The sequence below is a fragment of the Gigantopelta aegis genome, chromosome 4, assembly GCF_016097555.1.
Source record: "Gigantopelta aegis isolate Gae_Host chromosome 4, Gae_host_genome, whole genome shotgun sequence".
NCBI lineage: Eukaryota > Metazoa > Mollusca > Gastropoda > Neomphalida > Peltospiridae > Gigantopelta > Gigantopelta aegis.
In genome coordinates, this window is record NC_054702.1 from 68,897,822 (window position 1) to 68,921,881 (window position 24,060).

The window sequence follows — 24,060 nt, forward strand, 5'->3', positions numbered from 1 at the left end:
CCCTGGAGAGGAACACAGTGAACCATACAAACGAGCCCTGACACTGGCCATGATTGATGAACAGTACCCAGAGACACCATGGTCACAGGTATATACTGATGGATCTGCAACAAATGCAGAGGAAAACGGACGGGCTGGAATATATATAGTGGCTACCGAGAGTAGGTGCATTTTCCTACAGGGAAACACTGCATAAACTATTCTGCATAGGTCGAGTCTCTCATTCATGCTGCCCACATCATAGCACTAGAGGAGAACTGCTCACATGTCGTCTTCCAGACAGATTTTCAGAAGCCCTACATCCTATCAGCAGTGTTAACCAAGTCGTGTTACAATGGATCCCTGCTCACTGTGGCATACCAGGAAATGAAAATGCAGACTGGCAAAACTGGGTGCAGCTAAAGAACAAGAGGATAACTTGGTGAAATATGAAGAGATGAAATCCCATATTAAATCTCTCTATAGACCAAACAAACCAATGATTATTATCTGCTGTCCCGTCAGGAATAGGTTATCATTTTCTGACTAAGGACTGACACAACAGGCTGAACCAGCATATGCATAAGAGGTTCCGGCTGGTACCTTCTTCCATGTGTTCCTGTGGAGAAGCAGAACAGATGACTGAACATGTCATCCAACACTGCATAAACCTACAGCAGCTGAGGGAGACTACCTGGACAACTACAACAATTCTCCAAAAGAAGTTGTACAGCACAAGAAGTGATCTACAGAGAACAGTATCTTTCATAGTCACTGCTGGCCCCGACATGTAGTCAACAAGTGAACGAAAAGAAGAAGCAAATTAATACCCCACCTATGACCAGTTACTATTTACAAACAAGCTTTCTGGGAGTACTGCTAAATCAATACATGTCTCCTACACATTTTCAGATCTCCTGTCAACAAAGGTCAAATCTCTATGAATTTAAACTTTACCTATAACTTAACATGACAAAGCTATACAGTACACACAAATGTCAGCTCCCATTATGAAAACAAAAGTGTGCAAAACTATATGTGAGACAGAAGTTTGTTTTGTTTAACGACACCACTGGAGCACATTGATGATTATCGGGTATTGGATGTCAAACATTTGGTCATTCTGACTTGTAGTTATCAGAAGAAACCCGCTACATTTTTCCTAATGCAGCAAGGGATCTTTTATATGCACTTTCACACAGACAGGAAAGCACATACAACGGCCGTTGTCCGGTTGTGGTGCACTGGTTGGAATGAGAAAAAACCCAATCAGCTGATTGATCCACTGAGGTGGTTCGATCCTGCGATGCAAACACCTCAAGCGAGCACTTAACCTACCGAGCTAAATCCAACCCCATATGTGAGACAGTCATATCGTCGGCTGGAGACAAAACTGATAAGTCCCCTCCAGTTGAAGTAGTATGGTTCTAACAGGTTTAATAAACATAAAACAGCTGTCTTTTACAGCTGAAAAATTATCACATTGACAATATCATATCCACACACAATTTACAGGATTAATATGGAACAGACTATACTACACATATCACACATGGCAGGTGTGATCATAACTGCCAGGTGTAATAATGCAGTCATTGACAATTTAAAATACATTTGTAGGGTTTTTTTTAACATTCAAGTGTTTTGATACATTTTGTAATTTTTCATCTATAATAGACAACTTTTTAATGTTTATTATATCTGCTATTTATACACCTGAATTTCATTTCAGGTGGGATACAATTTTGATCAATACTTTAGTTATAAACTAATGTGTAATTAAACAAATATTCCTTTTTTTCAGGGTCTTCTTTCACAATATGCAGGTATGTTAGCATAGGTGGATCTAGATGGGGGTCACAGGAGTCCAGGGATGCCCCCCCCCTCCCCCCAATTTTTTTAAATTCACAATAAACAACACTATATTGCCTTGAAAATGTATCTCTGGGCATCTTATTTCAAAATATTCCTGAGAGAATCTCCACGAACCTCCCTACAGATCTTTTTTTATTTATTTTTTATTGTCCCCAGAATATAAAAAGGCAGTGTCAGGGTTGGGGTGCCCTGAGCTCACTGTCTCACAATATTTTTTAAATTTCATATGATATACACAGTTTTATATACATACATATAAATGGCAAAATATATACACACGAATAGATCTTGCACCCTTTTAGGAGCTCAGCTCATTTGCGGTGGACACACTCAATTTAACCTTTTCAGAATTTTGTGGCCCCATTGCTCCTAGTTACCATAGCATATTCCCAATGTCTGAAGGACTGGGATTTTTTTTTCTTCAAATAAAGATATTTTCTCTCTGTTAAATCTATGGTAAACAAGCATTCTGAGAGTATTGCTAAAGCAATACATGTCCCCTATCAGGCCCAACATATTTTCATATCTCCTAAATTCAAGAGCCATAATTCTTGTGTTCAACATGAGTAGATTGCCATGACAGTCAAACTTGATCTGTAATAGTACATTAATAATTATAAAGAAATCCAAAACATTTCAGCTCAATATCCAGAAAACAAATTTTCATATCTCCTAGGTTCAAGATCTCTATGTAACAAATGTATAAATCATCATAATTTACTTCAAACTTTATCTGTAATAGCACATGATAAAGCTATATACAAAATTTAAGTTCAATACCTTGAAGCATTGTGACACCCCCCCCCCACCCCCCCAGAAAACTACATATAGTACAGACAGATATACAGACAGACAGATAAACAGACAAAGAGGACAGAGATGAAACCTAGTCCAGTAGGGGACTAATTAAGACCAATTTAGATGAATAACAAATGACAAACAAGTCCAACTGTGTACTATTTACAACTTTATTTACAACAGGAAAAGAAAGAAATGTTTTATTTAATGATGCACTCAACACATTTTATTTATGGTTATATGGCGTCAGACATATGGTCAAGGACCACACAGATTTTGAGAGGAAACCCGCTGTCGCCACTACATGGGCTACTCTTTCCGATTAGCAGCAAGGGATCTTTTATTTATCAGCATAGCACAGACCATGGCCTTTGTTGAACCAGTTATGGATCACTGGTCGGTGCAAGTGGTTTACACCTACCCATTGAGCCTTGCGGAGCACTCACTCAGGGTTTGGAGTCGGTATCTGGATTAATAATCCCATGCCTCGACTGGGATCCAAACCCAGTACCTACCAGCCTGTAGATTGATGGCCTAACCACGACACCACAGAGGCCGGTTTACAACATGAATGTCACACATCAAATCTTTCAGAACAGATGCTGTGGCCATATTCGTCATACTCCTGTCGTGTGACGACCAGTCTGGAAAAGTTGGGGTCTCCTGCAAGCATCGTACCACCTTCCCAAGCATAGGTCATAGGTCTGTAGACAAAAATTAAAACAGTATCAGTTGGCAAGTTGAAACACTTTTTTCATATCTTTGTCTACAGTATAGTCAGAAAAGCAATCACCAGTAAGGGTTTATTGTGAGTTCTTTAGCAAAGATTTTAAAGAGTAAATACAAAAACAGTTTTCTGGTGGCACTAAAAAAAATGCAGCTGTTTTTCCATCCCGTTTTAGGAGTAAATGCTTAAAGTCTGAACCACTTTGTCCTACTTTTCATTACTGTTAGATTTCCCCCACTTTTTGTCCAGACACAAATTATGAAAAAAATCATTACAATGACAAATATTCCATATACTAGATTGTAACTTATATCAACTTCACTGAGATCTCCTCCATAAAAAAGCAAAATGGCAGACAGCAAAAAATAATGTGCTTTTTGTCCTACGAGATCTCAGTGAAGTTTTGATATAGATGACATGGTTACAATCTAGTATGTTGAATATGTGTCTTTGTAATAGTTTTTCATGATTTGTATCTAGACAAAATGTGGGGGAAATCCAAAGGTAATTAAGGGTAGGAGAGTAATTTATCACTCCTTTAGTTGGGCTCAACATGTATGAATCTAACAAAATAATTGTAGAGATTATTAAATATATCAGTACAGGATGTTTTTTTGTTAGAGGTATCAAGATGTCCTCTCGTACATAATGTCTCAGTAATCTTTATGTATGAGGATTGCTGTGAGGGTCTTACTTTTTTGGAAGTGTAACATGAACATCATACTCATCTGGAGCCAAGCTTCTTACATCAGCATATCTGTAAATACATTCGTAATGACCAATGAAACATTTCCTCTTTCAAAAACATCTTTATATACATTTTTGTGATATTATATACTCTTCAAAAAAAGTAGGGGAACCTAAAATATTGATATGTTAATATCAACTATTAGACCGAACATACGTTTTGACCACAAACATCCTAGTAAAGAACATTCAGGTCTGTTTATCAACACACCAAAACACATTCCATAGTTGGCACGTGCATCACGCAGTTGCCTCGTACATGTGCGTGGGGTGTCATTCTCGATTTTGACAATTTCCAGGAAGGTCCATTAATCACTGTGGAACATTATTCTGTCAATCTTTTTCATTCTGTTGATCATGCAGTTGTTATTGTTTTATTTTTAGTCATTTTTATTGTTTGAATTTGCGATTTACTGATAAAAAAACGTAAACTTTCAAATTTCACTTCTGACCCCAATCGTCTATATAGATCTTTGGTGGTCATAAAACCTACTGTAATACTGAACTACCAGTTGTAATGTTTGCCCAATTAATTCACTATTATCATATAACCATTCCCCACAGCTAATATACCTTACAATTTTGACAATTGTAAAGTGTTATTAGCGTTCCCCTACTTTTTTTTTAAGAGTATACAATTGATTTTTGTTTCAACATTGTTCCATTAAAAATACATATAAACATCACATCAGTGCTGGGATGGATTCCCATCCTCAGAGAAATTATTGTAAGGGTGTGTCTTAAAATTGTGTGAAAATCAGTCTGTTCACAAGTATTTCATTATTTGTTTACACCAATCATAAGGACATGATGGATAAACTGCCTGTTAGGCCATGAGATGACAGTAAAGCTAAGGGAATTATTTCATTCATGGATGCAGAGTAAAAAAAAAAAAGGATTTAAAAAAGGAGATTAAATATGTGAACATCTATTCTTAATACTCACACACGCTCTTTGAATCCTGGAATATGGCAGTTTCCACCAGTTAAAATAATATTTGCCAACATGTGAGGTCTCATTTCTGAAATGAACAGATATAAACAATTCTAATTTAAAAAAAAAATCATTTAGTACAATTATGACACTGAATTGGAAATTGGTACTGTTATCTTCACTTAACAACATTTATTTTGAACAGATCAAGAAACTGTATTTTGATTAGTAGCAGCTTTAAACAAACCAAATCAACTAACAATTTATGTTACAATAAATGTAAGTTTAAATGTTCTTCAGTTGTACACAATACAGGCTTTTGCTTGTTGGCCAATCCCAATACCACTTCAGAGTATGACAAATATTTTTAAAAGTCACTAGCCCAAATTCCTGATCAATTATAGTTGGATTTTTATATAATTTTTGTAACATAACACATTTTCGAGTATAACAGTAAAATAAAACAAACACTTAAATCATGTTGTAACTTTCAGTTTTTTGTCGTGTTGTACGTTTGGTTTTTTGTCAAGTGTGATCCATTGTCATTGTTCTGTTTTCGCTTTTGCCTTGATATCTAAAACCACTATCAAAATAATTAAATTTAAATGAGGGTATGACAGTGTGACACACAGTAATAGATGGTTCAGTGTATTCAGTTATACATTTAGGGCCCTACTATTTATGTCGCCAGGAACGGTGATGCCAATTGCTCAATTACAGGCATTATCTCATGTCAGACTGATATCAAAAGAATATAACGGCGACATCTAATCCGTTGTTAATTGATGAACAAAAAAGGTATCATCTTGTATCGGCAGCTGTGATGCATTATCCAGACCGCTACGCGTAATAGGCCAAGCAGAGTCATTGCATTAAAGTTGTTTTCCCGATTGCCGATAACCACATGTCAGCGAAGTGTTAAATTAGAAAACAATAGGTAAATAAAACAAACTGAAATTCAAAGCATGACTGGGGTTTACTTGATTGAGATTAACCTGTCGTCGCGATTGGTGATTTCCAAGTTCTTAGCCTAAAACATATGTGCGAGATTAACTACCATGTGACGTGTCCAACCAATCAAAACATGCATGTCATTAGACTTATTTCCTGTGCCAGAAACTTGAAAGGGAAAAATAAACAATGCATGCTGTAACTGTGGCGATGTAGAGATAGCATGTTACTGCAGTTTGCAGACCTAGTTCAAGTGGATTATTATTATATACTGATTGCGTTGTTGATATTATTCGATGACAAACATTACAATCAAATATATTAAACGAAATTTCAGCCGAGAGAAAAAAAGAAGAAAAAAAAGAACAAACACGATCGAGCGATAAGGTTTCTCACTAGCCGGAACTTAAAAAGCACTAGCCACGGGCATCGGGCTAGCGGATTTGTCGAAATCTGCACTTATTTTGTATCTGATAGTAAATAAATACCTGTATAGAAATAAAATGCACCTCAGTGGTGTAGTGGTTAAGCCACCAGACTTAAGGCTGGTAGGTACTGGGTTCGCAAGCTGGTACTGGCTCCCACCAAGAGTGAGTTAACACAGTGCTTCTAGAATTTTTATAAAATCCACTAGGCATGGGATCAGTGATTTTTAAAATTCACCAGCCACAATTCAAAATTCATTAGCCCTACTTTACTTTAAGTTAATCCAGTTTGACTAAACAATAGTAATAATTGGACATGTCACCTAAAGAGGGAGATAGAGCTTAAAAACACTAACATTTGGCAGGATATTCATATTTACAAAATAAGACTTAACTGAAACATTTGACCAAAAACAATTCACTAGCCGTCGGGCATGGCAATAATAGTTATTTATTAGCTCAACATTGAATACCATTAGCCATGGGAGTGGGGCTACCATAATTTAGAACACTAAACTGACTTCTCTCTCACTAACTACTAACAACTGACCCACTGCCCTGGACAGACAGCCCAGATAGCTGAGGTGTGTGCATGTAGTTACCTAGAGTGAGTTTTTACAGCACACAGGGACAGTGTTAGGCCACTACATTGACTTCTCTCTTACTACCTATCTATTAACCCATGTCCTGGACAGACAATTCATATTTCATATGCCCAAGACAGCATGCTTGAACCTTAAGCATGAAGTAAGTTAAAATGAATGAATAAAATGAAGAAATAATTACTGAACTGTACTTCTACACTGGAAATACTCTAATCAAAAATTTAATTTATAAAGGCCACATCAGATTAACAAAAACACTAATTAACCTTCTGATAATGAGTTGACAGAATGAAGAATTGCTTCTGGGATCCCCGTCTCATGAATTCCAACATCTGAAGGCTGGAACAACAGTTCTGGGACAGCAAATCTTTCGTTATTCATGCGAATCAGCTGTAAACAAAATGGAAAAATGCAGCAGTGTAAGTCTAGAATTAAAAAAGCACAGAGGATAGATACATGTATTGTAAACATATTATTTTTCACCTTTAAAGTCAATAATTACATAAAATTATATTATGCAGAGCTGTAACTAGCCTAAAATAACCAATTAAGAATCTGGGCACAGTAATAAAAGGCATTTTTCTGTTAGACAAAAAAGGACATTTTAAAACTAAGAAAGCCTTTTTTTGTATGCCCCCATTGCTACAGCCCCATTAAAGCTTATTTTCTCTAAATCCTTCACAATGCATTTAAAAGACATGTTTAGAAACTGTAATCCCTAATAGGATTCCTGGACCTAATAAATGATATGTGATAGTAATTAGTACCTACAGCAACAGTTAAAGTTTGTTTTGTTCAGTGACACCACTAGAGTACATTGATTTATTAATCATTAATTTTTGGATGTCAAACATTTGATAATTAGTCTTCAGAGGAAACCCACTACATTGTTTTATTATTTATTTACATGTATATGTACTTTCATACAATGGCCTTTGATATACCAGTTGTGGGTCACTGGTTGGGACAGGAAGGAAATATTTTATTTAACGACGCACTCAACACATTTCATTTACGGTTATATAGCATCGGACATATGGTTAAGGACCACACACATATTGAGGGAGAAAACCTGCTGTCGCTACTTCATGGGCTACTCTTTTTGATTAGTAACAAGGGATCTTTTATATGCACCACCCCATAGACAGGATAGCACATACCACAGCCTTTGACGTACCAGTCGTGGTGCAATGGCTGGAGCGAGAAATAGCCCAATGGGCCCACTGACGGGAATCGATCCCAAATCAATCAAGCAAGCACTTTGGTTGGGACAGAAAAAAAACCCAGTGGGTCCACCAAAGAGGTTTGATCCTATGACCCAAGCAACTCAGGCAAGCACTCTACCAACTAATCTATATATACCTGTTCGTTGTCCTTCGCCTTGCCAGTGGTTTCTTCCAGTGTCCGTACATAGCCTCTCTTAATGTGTGTATAATCTGGTAACACATAATCCCGTACCACCGTGTTTCCTTTGCCCTTTTTTCTGAAACAAATATTTATTTCAATTGTTATCCTTGTATTAGCTTACACAAAAAGAACTTTTAATACAGGTAGCTATTTAACACTGGACACCTCATGAGACAGGTAAGTGTTTATTTAAGGACACATCTCAAGTAATGTAACTGGGTTGGACACTTGAGCAGTTTTGGTGGCACACTACCAGTATATAAAAGTACCAGGGACAGTTTCATGAAACATAAAAAACACATAATTCTAAAATTAATTTGTAAAATATAATGCAAAAATATTCCTGCTAACTGGGTGTGATCATCTTGTGTCTTTATAGCCGATTTTACCCACTTCAGCTTGCCTGGAAGTGACATTACCTCATTGTGTAAGCTATTCATGATATACAGAGTAAACAAATGAAGTAACTTATGGCATGATGTGGTGTCATTTTGTGGGGCCTCTTTAAAGTTGTTTTTTCTTATTATATATACCATACTGTATAGACAGATTTGCTGATATGTTATAAAGATCACTAGAAATCCCTGTTGCTTGACTGTAACCCCCTTCCCCTTAGCATACAGTTTGTAACTCCTGAAAAAGCAGAAAACTGTAAATAGTCCCCAATGACAGACAAAGAAAGTGTTCGTACTGTGTGATTTCCATGTCCTTGATGAACTGTGACGAGACGTAGCAGACGTCTTCCTTGAGCTGGTTCACCACGTACGTCTCGTCCATCACCATCAACTGTCTGAAACAAAACAAGCATCCTCAGAGTACTGCTAAAGCAATACATGTCCCCTACCAGGGTTTCTGCAAGAAAGGAATTTTTGGGTATGGCACAATGGAATTGAATATTTCCAATGTTGTGTGCTGAATGCAACCACAGTGCCCAAGAAAGAAAATGGGTTAGGTTTAGGGTTAGGGTTAAAAAAAAAGTTTGTTTTATTTAACGACGCCGCTAGAGCACATTGATTTTTTATCTTATCATCGGCTATTGGACGTCAAACATATGGTCATTCTGACACTGTTTTTAGAGGAAACCCGCTGTCGCCACATAGGCTACTCTTTTTACGACAGGCAGCAAGGGATCTTTTATTTGCGCTTCCCACAGGCAGGATAGCACAAACCATGGCCTTTGTTGAACCAGTTATGGATCACTGGTCGGTGCAAGTGGTTTACACCTACCCATTGAGCCTTGCGGAGCACTCACTCAGGGTTTGGAGTCGGTATCTCGATTAAAAATCCCATGCCTCGACTGGGATCCGAACCCAGTACCTACCAGCCTGTAGACCGATGGCCTGCCACGACGCCACCGAGGCCGGTAGGGTTAGGGTTAAGAAAATCATACAGTAATGATAAGAGTCATTAAGTTTGTCAAATGGTTAACTTAAAGAAAAAAAAAATTGGGTATGGCACCATACCCGTTTTACCCTCTGGCAGAAACCGTCTACAGGACTCAACTAATTTTCTGATCTCCTAAATTCCTGGGCCATAACTCTGTGAAAAATGTGTAAATCGAAATGAAAGTTAAATATGATATGTAACAGTACATGATAAAGCTATACAACAAAATTTCATTTCGATATCTCGACGCATTGTCAAAAAAAAAAAACCATTCGGAAAACTTTATGTTGGACAGACAGACAAGAGAGAGGAGGAAACCCGCTGTCGCCACTTCATGGGCTACTCTTTTCAATTAGCAGCAAGGGATCTTTTATATGCACCATCCCACAGACAGGATAGTACATACCACAGCCTTTGTTACACCAGTTGTGGAGCACTGGCTGGAACGAGAAATAGCCCAAATGGGCCCACCGACGGGGATCGATCCCAGAACAACCGCGCATCAAGTGCACGCTGTACCACTGAACTACATCCCGCCCCTAATATAAGAAAGGTTACAATAATCTACCAGCACAAAAACCTGGAGGAAATGTTTGTTTGTTCCTTCATTACCAGCACGAAAATCTGGAGGAAATGTTTGTTTGTTCCTTCATTACCAGCACGAAAACCTGGAGGAAATGTTTGTTTGTTCCTTCATTACCAGCACGAAAATCTGGAGGAAATGTTTGTTTGTTCCTTCATTACCAGCACGAAAACCTGGAGGAAATGTTTGTTTGTTCCTTCATTACCAGCACGAAAATCTGGAGGAAATGTTTGTTTGTTCCTTCATTACCAGCACGAAAACCTGTAGGAAATGTTTGTTTGTTCCTTCATTACCAGTACTAAAACCTGGAGGAAATGTTTGTTTGTTCCTTCATTACCAGCACGAAAACCTGGAGGAAATGTTTGTTTGTTCCTTCATTACTAGCACAAAAACCTGGAGGAAATGTTTGTTTGTTCCTTCATTACCAGTACTAAAACCTACCTGTATGAGATTATTTCCTTCAGATGATTCGTCAAAATTTTGCCACCTACATTCACTCTGTAAATTTAAAACTTACATAATTAATACAACAGAGATCAAACGTAGAATTTGTTCGGTCATAATTAAAACTCATCTAACGCAATTTAAAATGGCAATGTTTATACAACAAATAGCCTAAGTTACCTTACTGCAAAACAATAATTTTTCCAGGTGATGTTGATAACAGTAAGGGATATACACTGGTAAAAAAACAAAAAAAAGTCATCCTCATCTATGTCGATTTATATCTCAACTAGCGCTTCTGAATTTTTTTTTATATCCACTAGCCATGGGATCAGTGATATAAAATGTTTTACTAGCCACAGTTAAAACTTCACTAGCCCTACTTTACTTAAGTTAATATTACTAAATAATAGTAATAATCAGATATGTCACCTAAAGAGGGAGATACTTAAATAGAGCTTAACAACACTAACATTGGGGGTTGGGGTGGGGTCAGGATAGCAGGATAGTCATATTTACAAAACAGACTTAACTGCAACATTTCACCCAAAAAAACAATCACTAGCCGTCGGGCATGGCAATAGTAGTTATTTACTAGCCTAACATTGAATATCATTAGCCATGGGAGTAGGGCTACCATAATCTAGAAACCCTGTCTCAACTATGGCATTTGTCACTGCTGCCATCATTCTGTTCAAACTCTGTCACAATTCTTTGAAACGTTGGAAACAGCTGTAACATTAGCAAACAAATAACAACATTTACATATTACTTTAACAAACAATCCTACTACTTTGATATAGTCAATAAATAAAATTTAATTGCAGTTACTCTGTATATAAAATACTGTACCGAGTATTATATACTTGAAGATGAATGAAAATGTTATTACTAATCTTGAGAGATTTCAAGTTTGCTTTAACAAGACTATATTCAATTAAGTTTCAGGAATGCCTAAGCTGTGCCCAATTTCTGACCCTACCCAAGGCTGGGTCCTGGAAAACTTGAAAAAGTATTCAGTGGCCTGAATGAAAACAATTAATTGCTGATACCCGATTTAAAAAAAATAATAATATTAGGGGGTGTAAGTTGTACTATTATAATGTGACATCATTAATTTGAATTAATATTTGCCAACAAACTGTAAATAATTATTACAATATGGCTCAATCTCACCTTCTTATGGATTCCTTGAGTTTTTTGTTTTTGTAGAATGGGACGAGATGTGTGAAGGAGTAACCGGAGTCAATCACCATCGTACACAGGCGTTTGTTTGTTGACTCCTTTTCAGATTTGTACTGGCTCAGGTGTGATGCTGGAAATATACATATGGTTCTAAATAATTGTAAGAACTAATTACTTTACATGCTCACTGAAGTTTGTTTTGTTTAGTAACACCTCCAAAGCACGTTGATTATTTAATCATCGACTATTGGATGTGAAACATTTGGTATTTCTGATACACAGTCTTCAGAAAAAAATGGGTACATAAACAATGTTCCATTAGTAGCAAAGAATCTTTTATATGTCAGGGCTTCTAGATTATGGTAACCCCACTCCCATGGTTAGTGATATTCCACGTTGGGCTAGTAAATAACTACTATTGCCAAGCCTGACAGCTAGTGAAAACAAAATTGTCAAATGTTGCAGTTAAGTCTATTTTGTAAATATGAATACCATGACTCTTCCTCAACTCCCAATGTTAGTGTTTTTAAGTTTTATCTCCCTCTTTAGGTGACTTATCTGGTTATTAATATTATTTAGTAAAATTGTATCAACTTAAAGTAAAGTAGGGATGGTGAATTTCCAATTGTGGCTAGTAAATTTTTAAAATCACTGATCCCATGGCTAGTTGATTTTATAAAAATTCTAGAAGCCCTGTGGTACATAAACAAATGTTCCATTAATAGCAAAGGATCTTTTAAATGCACTTTCTCACATACTATGGTCTCTGATACACCACTTGTGGGGTACTGTCCGGGACCAGAAAGAACCCAATGCATTTTCCAAAGAGTTTTGATTTTATAACCCAATCACTTCAGGTGAGCACTGCACTATCTGAGCTAAATCCCGCCCTACGTGTGGACAAACTCCGGCCAGTGGGTTTTCACATAGTTGTGATCCAATTCAGAGTATGTGTAAATGAGGGGTAATTATAGTTAACACTAGTTACTGTTTCATTACATCCTCAAGAAGTGGGAACGTAGATCAGTGGTACAGCCCTCAATGTACTCATTGGGTTTCCCCCATCCCAACAAGTGCCTCATAGCTGGACACATGAAAGTATTATGGTATATGCTGTCCTGTCTAGGGCAAAATACATATAAAAGATCCTTTGTTGTAATTCAGTAGGAGCAGCCTTGTGGTTTTTTATAACAGGCATAAACATGTTATTGTCATTAAAATGTAAGAAAAATACATGTTCATCAGGAATGTGATTGTTACTAAATCCCTAGAAAAAGGCATGCTCATGTAGAAGCACTAGTTAAAATATCATTGGAGAATATGACACAGGTTTTAAGAGATTGACATTCCCTAAATAAAAGCAACTTTATAGACATTAAGAAAACACAGATTATTGAAACTACATTCATACCTATATGATTTGGTTCATATAAAGTACCTACAAAATCTTGATGGCATTTTCTGAATCAAAAATATTTCTTACTGCTGCCAGAATTGTATTTACTTGGAACCAAACTTTGAGATCATTCTTTGCAAGATATAGTAACAAATATACATGTAATGGTTAATTAAAATTTATTTAAAAAAAATTAGTATCTTTAAATGAGAGAAGTCATTTACCATTGCATCTGTAGATTTCTTTGAACTGGTATTCTTCAAAGAAAATTTCATTCATGGACTCTTGTATGGATTCAAAGTTAAAGCAAGGTTCTGTGACAATTAATGACGTATTATTAAAATCCACCTGAAATGATAAAGTAAGAAATCTATGAAAAGAAAAGAAAATATACTCTTCAAAAGAAGAAACGCAAAACCACATTGTCGTAACATTTGGAGAATTGATTTAATTATTGAATGGTGAGTCCGATAATTACCAAATGTTGCAGGATTGTTCACAATTCACTCTAGTCCATTGTGAGTAAGTGATAGGACACACCACCAAGGTCAAGGTCATCTGGAGTCAATACCGGGTGTGGCCTCCGCGTGTGTTGACAACTGCCTGGCACCGCCTGCCCATTGAAGCAACCAGAGTACGGATGACGTCCCGGGGGGATGGTGGCCCACTCGGCCTGCAAGGCTGCTGCCAGCTCGGGCAGGGTCTGGGGCTGTGGTTGTCGCTGTCGGAGGCGTCGGTCCAACTCGTCCCATAGATGCTCAATTGGGTTCAAATCCGGTGATATCGATGGCCAAGGAAGGACATTAATGTTGTTGTTCTGTAGGAAAGCCGTTGTGAGACGTGCTGTGTGAGGCCTGGTGTTGTCATGTTGGAACACTGCGTTGGCGTTGGCCATAACTGGAACGATGTGTGGCCGGAGGATCTGGTCAATGTAGCCCTGTGCATTCAGGTTGCCCTGCACGTGGACCAGGTCAGTTCTGCCAGTGTGTGAGATGGCTGCCCACACCATGACACTACCCCCGCCGAATCTGTCCACTTCCTGCACGCAGTTTGCCGCATAACGTTCACCACGACGCCTATACACGCGACATCTTCCATCATGACGTCGGAGCAGAAATCGGGACTCGTCACTGAACCACACCTGTCTCCATCGCAGTTGAGGCCATTGTCGATGAATCTGGCACCACTGCAGTCGGAGTCGACGGTGTTGTGGTGTTAAGATGACACCTCGAACTGGACGTCTGGCACAAATTCCTACCTCACGTAGGCGGTTCCGTACGGTCTGGTCGGATATCCTGCGCAAACCTGGTATTGCTGCGGCTGTGGAGGTGGCAGTAGTCAATCGTTCCCGAAGGTGGCGTACCCGGATGTAGCGGTCCTGCCCGGGGGTAGTGACCCGTGGTCGACCGGATCTAGGGAGGTCACGTGTTGATCCATGTTGCTGGTAACGGTCCCACAGTCTGGAGATGGTGCTTGGGGACACATGGAATGCCCTGGCAACGGCCGTTCTGGATTCGCCTGCGTCTAGTCGGCCGATGGCATTGTTTCTCTGCGGTTCACTGAGACGTGGCATGTCCTGGATGGTCAACTGTCGGCCAGATACAGAGGCCAGGCAAGCGAACACCCTGCACTTTTATACTGTCAGTGTTCATGTTGCACGTGCAGACAACGCACGTGCAGTGGTGACATGGTTTGCACGTGGCTGCGTTTTTGCGAATATTCACTTTTGGAACTTTATTGTACAGTAGCTGCGTTTTATCGAATGTAACCGTGGGAATGTGTTTGGGACATGCAATGACCTTATATTCACAAAGCATGAACCGGTAGGAAACATAAAATCGGAGTTATAACCCATTTGTACCCTTTTGCGTTTCTTTTTTTGAAGAGTATATATAAGCACAATTACAATTTATTTTTCCGTTACAAGCAAGTCATCTGTAATTTATTCAGATTTCTTTCTTTTTAAGATGTTTTGTTTACACCTTTTTTTATCAACTTTTATTTGCATGTTACTTACTAGTCAAATGGCAAATGAATTCAGACACATGTGAAGAGTTTAGGTACAAAACGCAAAATATCCATTTTTCAGAAAAACGTGATTTACCCAATACAATTTCATACGGATCAATCGCGTTTTGTGGCAAATCAGTGGGCCTACGATTAGCCCTTACTGACATACAATAATGGCTTGAACTAAAAACAAGAAAGAAAATGGTTTATATTGCGTTTTGCACCTGAGCTCTTATAGTATATGTATAATGTGTGGTTGAAAAAGAATTACAGAAGACTCCAGATATGTTAAATTATATTCAAGGCTACATGCACTGTATTTTGAACATATTTGGAAATGCAAACCTTTAAGCCATCTTTTCCAAAAACATGGTCCCAAATTTGCTTTTCCATATCCCAATTGATAAGGAAACCCTGAAAAATTAAACAAACAAGCATTAAGTTTTTAATCTATAATGACATATTATTCTCTAACACATCTAATCTACATTATTACGGTACATATATGTAACACCATCACCAAATATAAGCACAAGTTTAGTTTCTTCTGCATTTTAATCAAAAGTAGCTTTTACCATAAGTTAAATTCTAGTATCTTCTGAGTTGTCTACCCTATTAAATATGTTGGATATTCTCAAGTTCTATCCATCAACATGCTTATAAGTGACAACAACACTGAACAAGACTAGAATTGTACACATATCAGCTTAACATGTTCACACTAAATTATGCATATTGTTTGTAATCTAAAAATACAGATAAATCCACTTTCTTATAGACTGCGAACTAATCCAGTAACTTTTATGCATGTATCTTTCAGTTTTATACCAAAAATAATTTTAAAATAATAACAGTGCTTTTGGTTTTGAAAATTGAAGGTGATCAATTGCTCTCAGTGTCAAATTTTAAGTAAAATAAATAAGTGATATCAGCATGAGATGAGGTGAGCAGTTTTTCACCCATGTAGAAATCGTTTTGCTCAAGAATATGTGAGTGAGAGCAATTGTTCACGTCAAACCATAACATTTGTCAGTGCTATTAATTTGTATGCTGACACATGAAACAGACAACAGCCAATTACCTTTTGAAATGGCAGCATATAGTAAAGGCCTGAAAGATCTTTGCATTCATCAATTTGGTCACCAATGAATATTCTTGTCCGCACATTTTTGGCTTTTGTCACACAGTTCGGTACAATTCTGAAATATAAAACATATATTTTTTAAAAACTATTTATATAATTAATACTCAAGATTTTTATTTTCATTAAAAAAAGTCCACATAAAGGTAATATTGCTTCTCCATCAATGTGAGGGACCAGGATTGTTTTTTGGTGGAGTTTTTTTTTTGGGGGGGGGGGGGGTTGGGAGGGTTAAAGTGAGTTAAATGCAAAATGTAAATACACAGGTTGACAGTGACATAGCATTTAGCCAATATACATCTCTGGCTTTGTCATGGTACTTGTCATGGAAGTTGCTCTGCTGCTCGAGTATTTACAATCCCAGCCAATTCTTTCACAAAAGTCGAGTGTCGAAGATACCTGATGAAACCAATCAAACAACATGTACTTCGCATCAGTTCCAGTCAAGGGATAAATCACTTTATCCATTTATGTTTTGGGTCACTCATCATCAAGGAGGGCCATTGATTTTTCCAATTTCTCTTCTTTAGCTTTAGAATTTGATGTTCTCTATTTCAGGGACTAAGCATTCGTGTAAAAGAGTGTCCTATTGTCCATTTTAGCAACTGTATTGGCAATGTTGGTAATGCTGATGGTTGGTACATACATGTATTTCATACATCTTAAAATATCAACATAATCCCTTGGACATTTTGATTGCAGAAGACATTTAACTGCATACATTGCATTATGATGGCAGGTATCCACCTGAAATGCCAAATATTGAAGGATACACATGGTTAAATTTCATCTTGCTGAGTGAATTGCTCTGCAAATGATACATGTCAAGTTTACTGCCTTCTGCTCTGATACCAATAAGGCTATAAAATCAACATCCTGTGTCTAATTTTCCATTATCCCAGATATGTGTCAGTATCTCCTCGGGACAGGTTCGTGACCTTCTGGATCGGTAGATTTCATCTTTGCAAATAAACTCTGCATTGAACAATATGGTCCTATCCACTGTACGGTGTCCAATTTTGGTAGTCTGGCTTCATAAAAAAAGGATTCAGTTGGCTTTGCAGGAAATCTCTGGCTATGATTTATTCAATTAATGTTTTTCCAAAAAGCATCTGCATCAACCTAAGGGTTGGGATTGTCAGGAATTTCCATGAATCCATTGCTGAACATCCAAAGACTGCCTTTTTAGCAAGATCATGGACAATATTCAGTTGGTGGCTACATTCATATCCATGCTGTTCAAGTTCCTTCAAGGACAGATAGGCTTGTTTAATTCCATCATGTTTAAGCTGTATACTCTGGTGGTATTTCAACATTGACTCCACTCTTGATTGCTGAATGATTCTACAATAAGAAAACGGAATAGTTTGTAATCAATCTTTTAATTATAGTTAAACAAATTATTTTCAGTGTTTCCATATCATCAAATATTATGAATAAAAATAATGCATTATGCATTTCTCTAGCGAGCATAATATATATTTTTCATATGTTTTTTTAATATAACTTTTTAAATTTCATACTCAATTTTGCTCAAGTAGCTCCCTGGAGTGATTAATTTACATATAATGTGCATAATTATCAAATTATGATAATATGTGGTGTGATAAATATCAAATAAAATGTTATTTCATTGGATATGCTATATTTGATTAAAGATAAACTAATAATGAATGAAATATTTTTTAGGTAAAAGTAAAATAAAAGAGAGTGGTCTAGAGAGTAATGTAATGAACAGTAAAAATATATTATTGTCTTTCCTATAGTATCAATTTTTATTACTATTTCTATGGTTTTGCTCGTTAATATTTCATGCACACAAACAATGAATGAAAAATGACTTACAACTAAACAAGCCCTAATTTCCAAAAGAACTGAACACAGTTGAATACTAGTGACACATTCTTCACTTCTTGAAACCTGTACAGTATGTTGCATTTGGTGCACTTCCTGTAAAATGTCTCAAAGAAAGGCAGTGTCTCACGTTCGAAGGTACACACTGTAGTCCCACATGTATTCAGTTGAAGCTCATCTAATGTGACTCCACAGGATTAGCAAATCTTTGTCTGAAGGGATATGTTGTTCAGTGCATATATTTCTGTCAAAGTTGGGTAGAGTGTCACTGTCAAATGTCTTACTTTCTAACACATGCATCATGACATTTTCTAGTAATTTGTCTATAGCAGGGTAGGAAAAGGAAGGAAATGTTTTATTTAATGACGCACTGTGACTGTGGTTAAGGACCACACAGATATTGAGAGAGGAAGCCTGCTGCCGCCACTTCATGGGCTACTCTTTTCGATTAGCAGCAAGGGTTCTTTTATATGCACAATCCCAGACAGGACAGCTCATACCATGACCTTTGATATACCAGTCGTGGTGCACTGGCTGGAATGAAAAATAGCCAACAGTAGGGTAGGTGTCTGAGCAAAAGATGCCAAGGTTTTCAGATGTTTTATTTTCAACATCATGTACATCAGTAAAGTCTTGACCTTTCTCATACAGCCAGCATCATAGGAGGCCACTGTGCTCACAATTGTTTCTTTCACATACAGCCAGCGTCATAGGAGGCCACTGTGCTCACAATTGTTTCTTTCACATTCAGCCAGCATCATAGGAGGCCACTGTGCTCACAATTGTTTCTTTCACATACAGCCAGCATCATAGGAGGCCACTGTGCTCACAATTGTTTCTTTCTCATACAGCCAGCATCATAGGAGGCCACTGTGCTCACAATTGTTTCTTTCACATACAGCCAGCGTCATAGGAGGCCACTGTGCTCACAATTGTTTCTTTCACATACAGCCAGCATCATAGGAGGCCACTGTGCTCACAATTGTTTCTTTCACATACAGCCAGCATCATAGGAGGCCACTGTGCTCACAATTGTTTCTTTCACATACAGCCAGCATCATAGGAGGCCACTGTGCTCACAATTGTTTCTTTCACATACAGCCAGCGTCATAGGAGACCACTGTGCTCACAATTGTTTCTTTCACATACAGCCAGCATCATAGGAGGCCACTGTGCTCACAATTGTTTCTTTCACATACAGCCAGCATCATAGGAGGCCACTGTGCTCACAATTGTTTCTTTCTCATACAGCCAGCATCATAGGAGGCCACTGTGCTCACAATTGTTTCTTTCACATACAGCCAGCGTCATAGGAGGCCACTGTGCTCACAATTGTTTCTTTCACATACAGCCAGCATCATAGGAGGCCACTGTGCTCACAATTGTTTCTTTCACATACAGCCAGCATCATAGGAGGCCACTGTGCTCACAATTGTTTCTTTCACATACAGCCAGCGTCATAGGAGGCCACTGTGCTCACAATTGTTTCTTTCACATACAGCCAGCATCATAGGAGGCCACTGTGCTCACAATTGTTTCTTTCACATACAGCCAGCGTCATAGGAGGCCACTGTGCTCACAATTGTTTCTTTCACATACAGCCAGCATCATAGGAGGCCACTGTGCTCACAATTGTTTCTTTCACATACAGCCAGCATCATAGGAGGCCACTGTGCTCACAATTGTTTCTTTCACAGTTACAAGTCATCGGAGAATTAGCCATGTTGTTCTACAATAGTCCATGAAATTGAATTCACCATATGAGAATGTCCAAGACCAACTATGTACATCAAATACTGTAACTCAAAAGATTGAAAGACACTGCACATTTTTTAGACTTAGTGCACGGAGGACAGACAGCATTCCTGAGTCCATACATCGGACATTAACATACAGTTAAGGACCACACAGATATTGAGAGAGGAAACCCGCTGTCGCCACTTCATGGAATACTCTTTTCGATTAGCAGCAAGTGATCTGCAGAGGAAATGACATCAGTGTGACCAGTTCACCCAAGGAGAGAGTGAACAGATTGGATTGGTGTTCATCGGTGAGAGAAAAAGTGTATTTTGTAAAACAAACGTGCAGACACAGCAATTTCATAAATGATAAAGGCACAGGGAATGGATATGATTCAAATGATGATATAACAAGCAAAGAAATGTCATCAACAGATTCCTGTGGAAAACATTCAAAATCGTAGAGACGTGATTTCAGTTCTGTACTGCATCGAACTGCTTCAACACAAGTGCAAGGTGCACATTAAGTGAATATCTTTCTATGTTTGTTTTGGACCTTAAATTTATATTATTTATTGTGTATGGTTAAAGTCTGTTTTGTTTAACAACACCACTAGAGCACATTTATTTATTAATCATCGGCTACTGGATGTCAAACATTTGGTAATTTTGACATATATAGTTTTAGAGAGGAAAATCGCTACATATTTTTTTTAGCAGCAAAGGATCTTTTATATGCATCATCCCTCAGATCTATACTGAGATATATTGTAGGATATACAACGGCCAGTCGTGGTGCCCTGGCTGGAACGAGAAATAGCCTAATGGGACCACCGACGCGGATCAATCCCAAACTGACAATGCATCAAGCGAACGCTTTACCATTGGGCTACGTCCTGCCCCTTATTATTCTGTATGGAGCCAAAACATCATACATGGGTGCGAAAAGTGACTGGCCTCAGTAAGTTAGTGAACATTTTTGACAGTCACAGGTAACATAAATTCATTATTAATCTAGTTTCGCTGAAGCAAATATTCCGGTATATTTATTTCACGATATCTTTAACATCATAAAGTACTGACCTTGGTTCTTTGTCAGCAGAATAACCAACTTTCATGGAAGCACCACCGTTATCAAGAACAAGGACCGCCATGGTGGGAAACACTCGACGTTTAATGGCAGTCGTAACAAACAAATATTGTTCTCTTCTGATAATTATTTAGACTGTCACTATTTACAAATATATTTAATTATTGGTAATGTGCAATAAATGTATTTAAAACAGTTAAAAAGTGCTTAGACAAAACAAAAATATAATTACCGTTTACGACAAACAATGACATGTGCTTGTTCTATTTATAGACAAACCGGCGTCATTTCCTTCATCAGCTGTTGCCAAGTCTTATTTAGCTCTTGTATATCTAATACGGGTATAATAATAGCCAGCTTAGGCGAAGCACATGTATTGAATCCGGCAAGCGTTTATCAAACTGTCAAAAGGCTGGTAGTGTTTGTCATGTTTGTGTTAGTTTGATGAACAGTGGGGAAAGCATGGGCCCAGAGGTAACACCACTGCCTCATCTCAAGTTAGCTCACCCCAAAAAGTTGGGAGATAGTTTAGCCAGGGAGTCATTTCCATTATCCTGGAGGGGGCGTGGGGGAGTCCACCCCACTCAGAGTGGTGTAGAATTTGACAGACAATTGGATAAAATTTCTCTATGGTTGGAAAAATGGGATCATAATCAGGTATGTTGTTTTTGTTTTTATTTTATTATACCTTTACATTACAGTTAATAAATATATGGTTAATAATATGAATTTGATGGAGAAATACACAAAATTAGTCTGTGTACTGGGGTCCTGGTATCTATGTTACAAATACACCAAACACAGATGAGATGGGATAAATTTATCGCATTCTGTAGTATTTATGAAGTAGACAAAATCTAATAAAGTAGTATCAAGCACACCCTTTATAAGTTCTAATAAAACATTGCACAATAGTTTAAGATTGAAAATGTAATTATTAAATCAATTATCTAAATACATATTATTTTTTTTTGGTTTGTTTATTTTGTTTAACGACACCACTGGAGCACATTGATTAATTAATCATCGGTTTACCAGCCTCGGTGGTGTCGTGGTTAGCCATCGGTCTACAGGCTGGTAGATACTGGGTTCAGATCCCAGTCGAGGCATGGGGTCTTTAATCCAGATACCGACTCCAAACCCTGAGTGAGTGTTCCGCAAGGCTCAATGGGTAGGTGTAAACCACTTGCACCGACCAGGGATCCATAACTGGTTCAACAAAGGCCATGGTTTGTGCTATCCTGCCTGTGGGAAGCACAAATAAAAGATCCCTTGCTGCCTGTCATAAAAGAGTAGCCTATGTGGTGACAGCGGGTTTCCTCTTAAAAAAATCTGTGTGGTCCTTAACCATATGTCTGATGCCATATAACCGTAAGTAAAATGTGTTGAGTGCGTCGTTAAATAAAACATTTCTTTCTTTAATCATCGGTTATTGAATGTCAAACATTTGGTCATCAGAGGAAACCCGCTACATGTTTTCTAATGCAGCAAGGGATCATTTATATGCACTTTCCCACAGACAGGAAAACACATACCACGGCCTTTGTCCAGTTGTGGTGCACTGATTGGAATGAGAAAAAACCCAATCAGCTGAATGGATCCAGAGAGGTTGTTCAATCCTGTGATGCAAGCATCTCAAGCGAGCACTAAACCAACTTAGCTAAATCCTGCCCCTTATTTTTAAAGGCACTATCCCGAGTTTGCTGTAATTGTAACATATTCCCGGCTAGTAAAGCTTTTTTACTGCCTACTATTACACATGCAATGTATTGTCTTTTCCATAATATTGGTATTTTTATATTCAATGTGTTTCTGGTCACCCTACAGCCACGGTGGAACAGGGGGAGCTGGACGTGCTCTAGCCCCCTCAATATTTCTGAATCAAAAATATTATTGGTAGTAAATCTTAAGGCAGACATGAATTTTACTTGTTGAATGCAGGAAATTACATTTCAGGACATCTAGTTTTCAAAATTTTACAGGCGAGCCCTCTAGAAAGTTTGCTTTGTGACCTCGATGTATCAGCCCCCCCCCCACCCCCCGCCAACATCTACTTGCTTCCACTGTGCCTGCCCTAATGTTTGTTGTAATCCAAAACTTTTTTTTTTCTTCCTAAAATTTCATACGTATGAAACAATATATACAATATTAGAAGATAAAAAGAAGTTTAGGCTACTACAAACATTTGGATGATCAGAAATGCACAGGATGTAGAGACACTGATGTTTTAAACAGAAATATAATTTAAAGTGTAATTTTAGTCGTTTAAAAGACTATTTGTCGGAAACATCTTATAGCAGCAAACTCGGGAATGTCCCTTTAATTTATGAACAGTTTCAGTTACTGCTTTACAACATCACAAAGTCTCATACAAATATTAGAAGAACTGTAAAAAAAATAAGGACCTCTATGTATTTGTTTTTGATACTACTGAAATAACCTTATTTTGAAGTGAGTTATTTATTATAAACCTGTAGATACATGTTATCATTTGACTCAGTCTTTGCAGATAATATGCTCTTTGGTGAGATATTGTGTTCTGTAATTTTAATACAATTAAAATAGTATTCAGATATAATAGACAAGAAAATTTCAAAAGTATAAATATGATTTCTATATTTTCACTGTAATTAAAATACAGAAACACCTGTCATGGTCACAACCTGTGGTTGCCAGAGTTCTGTGTACAACAGGACAAGTTTTGTAAAAACAGTCTTCAATTATGGAGTTTAGATAGGACTTGTATGTCAACAGCTGATGTATATTGTATTACCTGGAACTCTAT

At 37.7% G+C, this 24,060-nt stretch overlaps 2 protein-coding genes across 4 annotated transcripts in view; one reads left to right on the forward strand and one right to left on the reverse strand.

The window, feature by feature from the left end:
• Positions 1-3,086: 3,086 nt before the first annotated feature.
• Positions 3,087-21,341, reverse strand: LOC121370997 (actin-related protein 6-like). Of its 3 annotated transcripts, none has more exons than XM_041496585.1 (12): positions 21,269-21,341; positions 16,533-16,650; positions 15,797-15,865; positions 13,666-13,789; positions 12,037-12,175; positions 10,858-10,914; positions 9,139-9,237; positions 8,403-8,523; positions 7,307-7,430; positions 5,072-5,147; positions 4,074-4,136; positions 3,087-3,356 (listed from the first exon to the last, which is right to left on the reverse strand). In XM_041496585.1, exons 1-12 carry the CDS (start codon positions 21,337-21,339, stop codon positions 3,227-3,229), a joined length of 1,191 nt encoding a protein of 396 aa, XP_041352519.1. In that variant the 5' UTR covers positions 21,340-21,341; the 3' UTR covers positions 3,087-3,226. The 3 variants fall into 3 exon arrangements, with proteins under 3 accessions (XP_041352519.1, XP_041352518.1, XP_041352520.1); XM_041496584.1 differs by lacking the exon at positions 21,269-21,341 and adding an exon at positions 16,891-17,661; XM_041496586.1 differs by lacking the exon at positions 21,269-21,341 and adding an exon at positions 16,855-16,973.
• Positions 21,342-21,663: 322 nt separating this feature from the next.
• The window catches only part of LOC121372218 (F-box/WD repeat-containing protein 7-like), a 39,206-nt gene continuing 36,809 nt past the window's right edge, over positions 21,664-24,060 (forward strand). The window contains exon 1 of the mRNA XM_041498503.1: positions 21,664-21,932. Within this exon, the coding sequence (XP_041354437.1) occupies positions 21,720-21,932 (213 nt within the window). The 5' untranslated portion in view covers positions 21,664-21,719. The remainder of the gene's footprint in view (positions 21,933-24,060) is intronic.

Bases quoted from the DNA above. Each gene is read 5' to 3' on its own strand.
- LOC121370997 (XM_041496584.1), bottom strand. From the start codon at position 17,060: ATGGATAAAGTGATTTATCCCTTGACTGGAACTGATGCGAAGTACATG. The intron at 15,866-16,532 runs GTAATTGGCTGT...TTAATTTTTCAG, and splicing joins ATATGCTGCCATTTCAAAAG to GGTTTCCTTATCAATTGGGA. The intron at 8,524-9,138 runs GTACGAACACTT...TATTTGTTTCAG, and splicing joins AAGGACATGGAAATCACACA to AAAAAAGGGCAAAGGAAACA.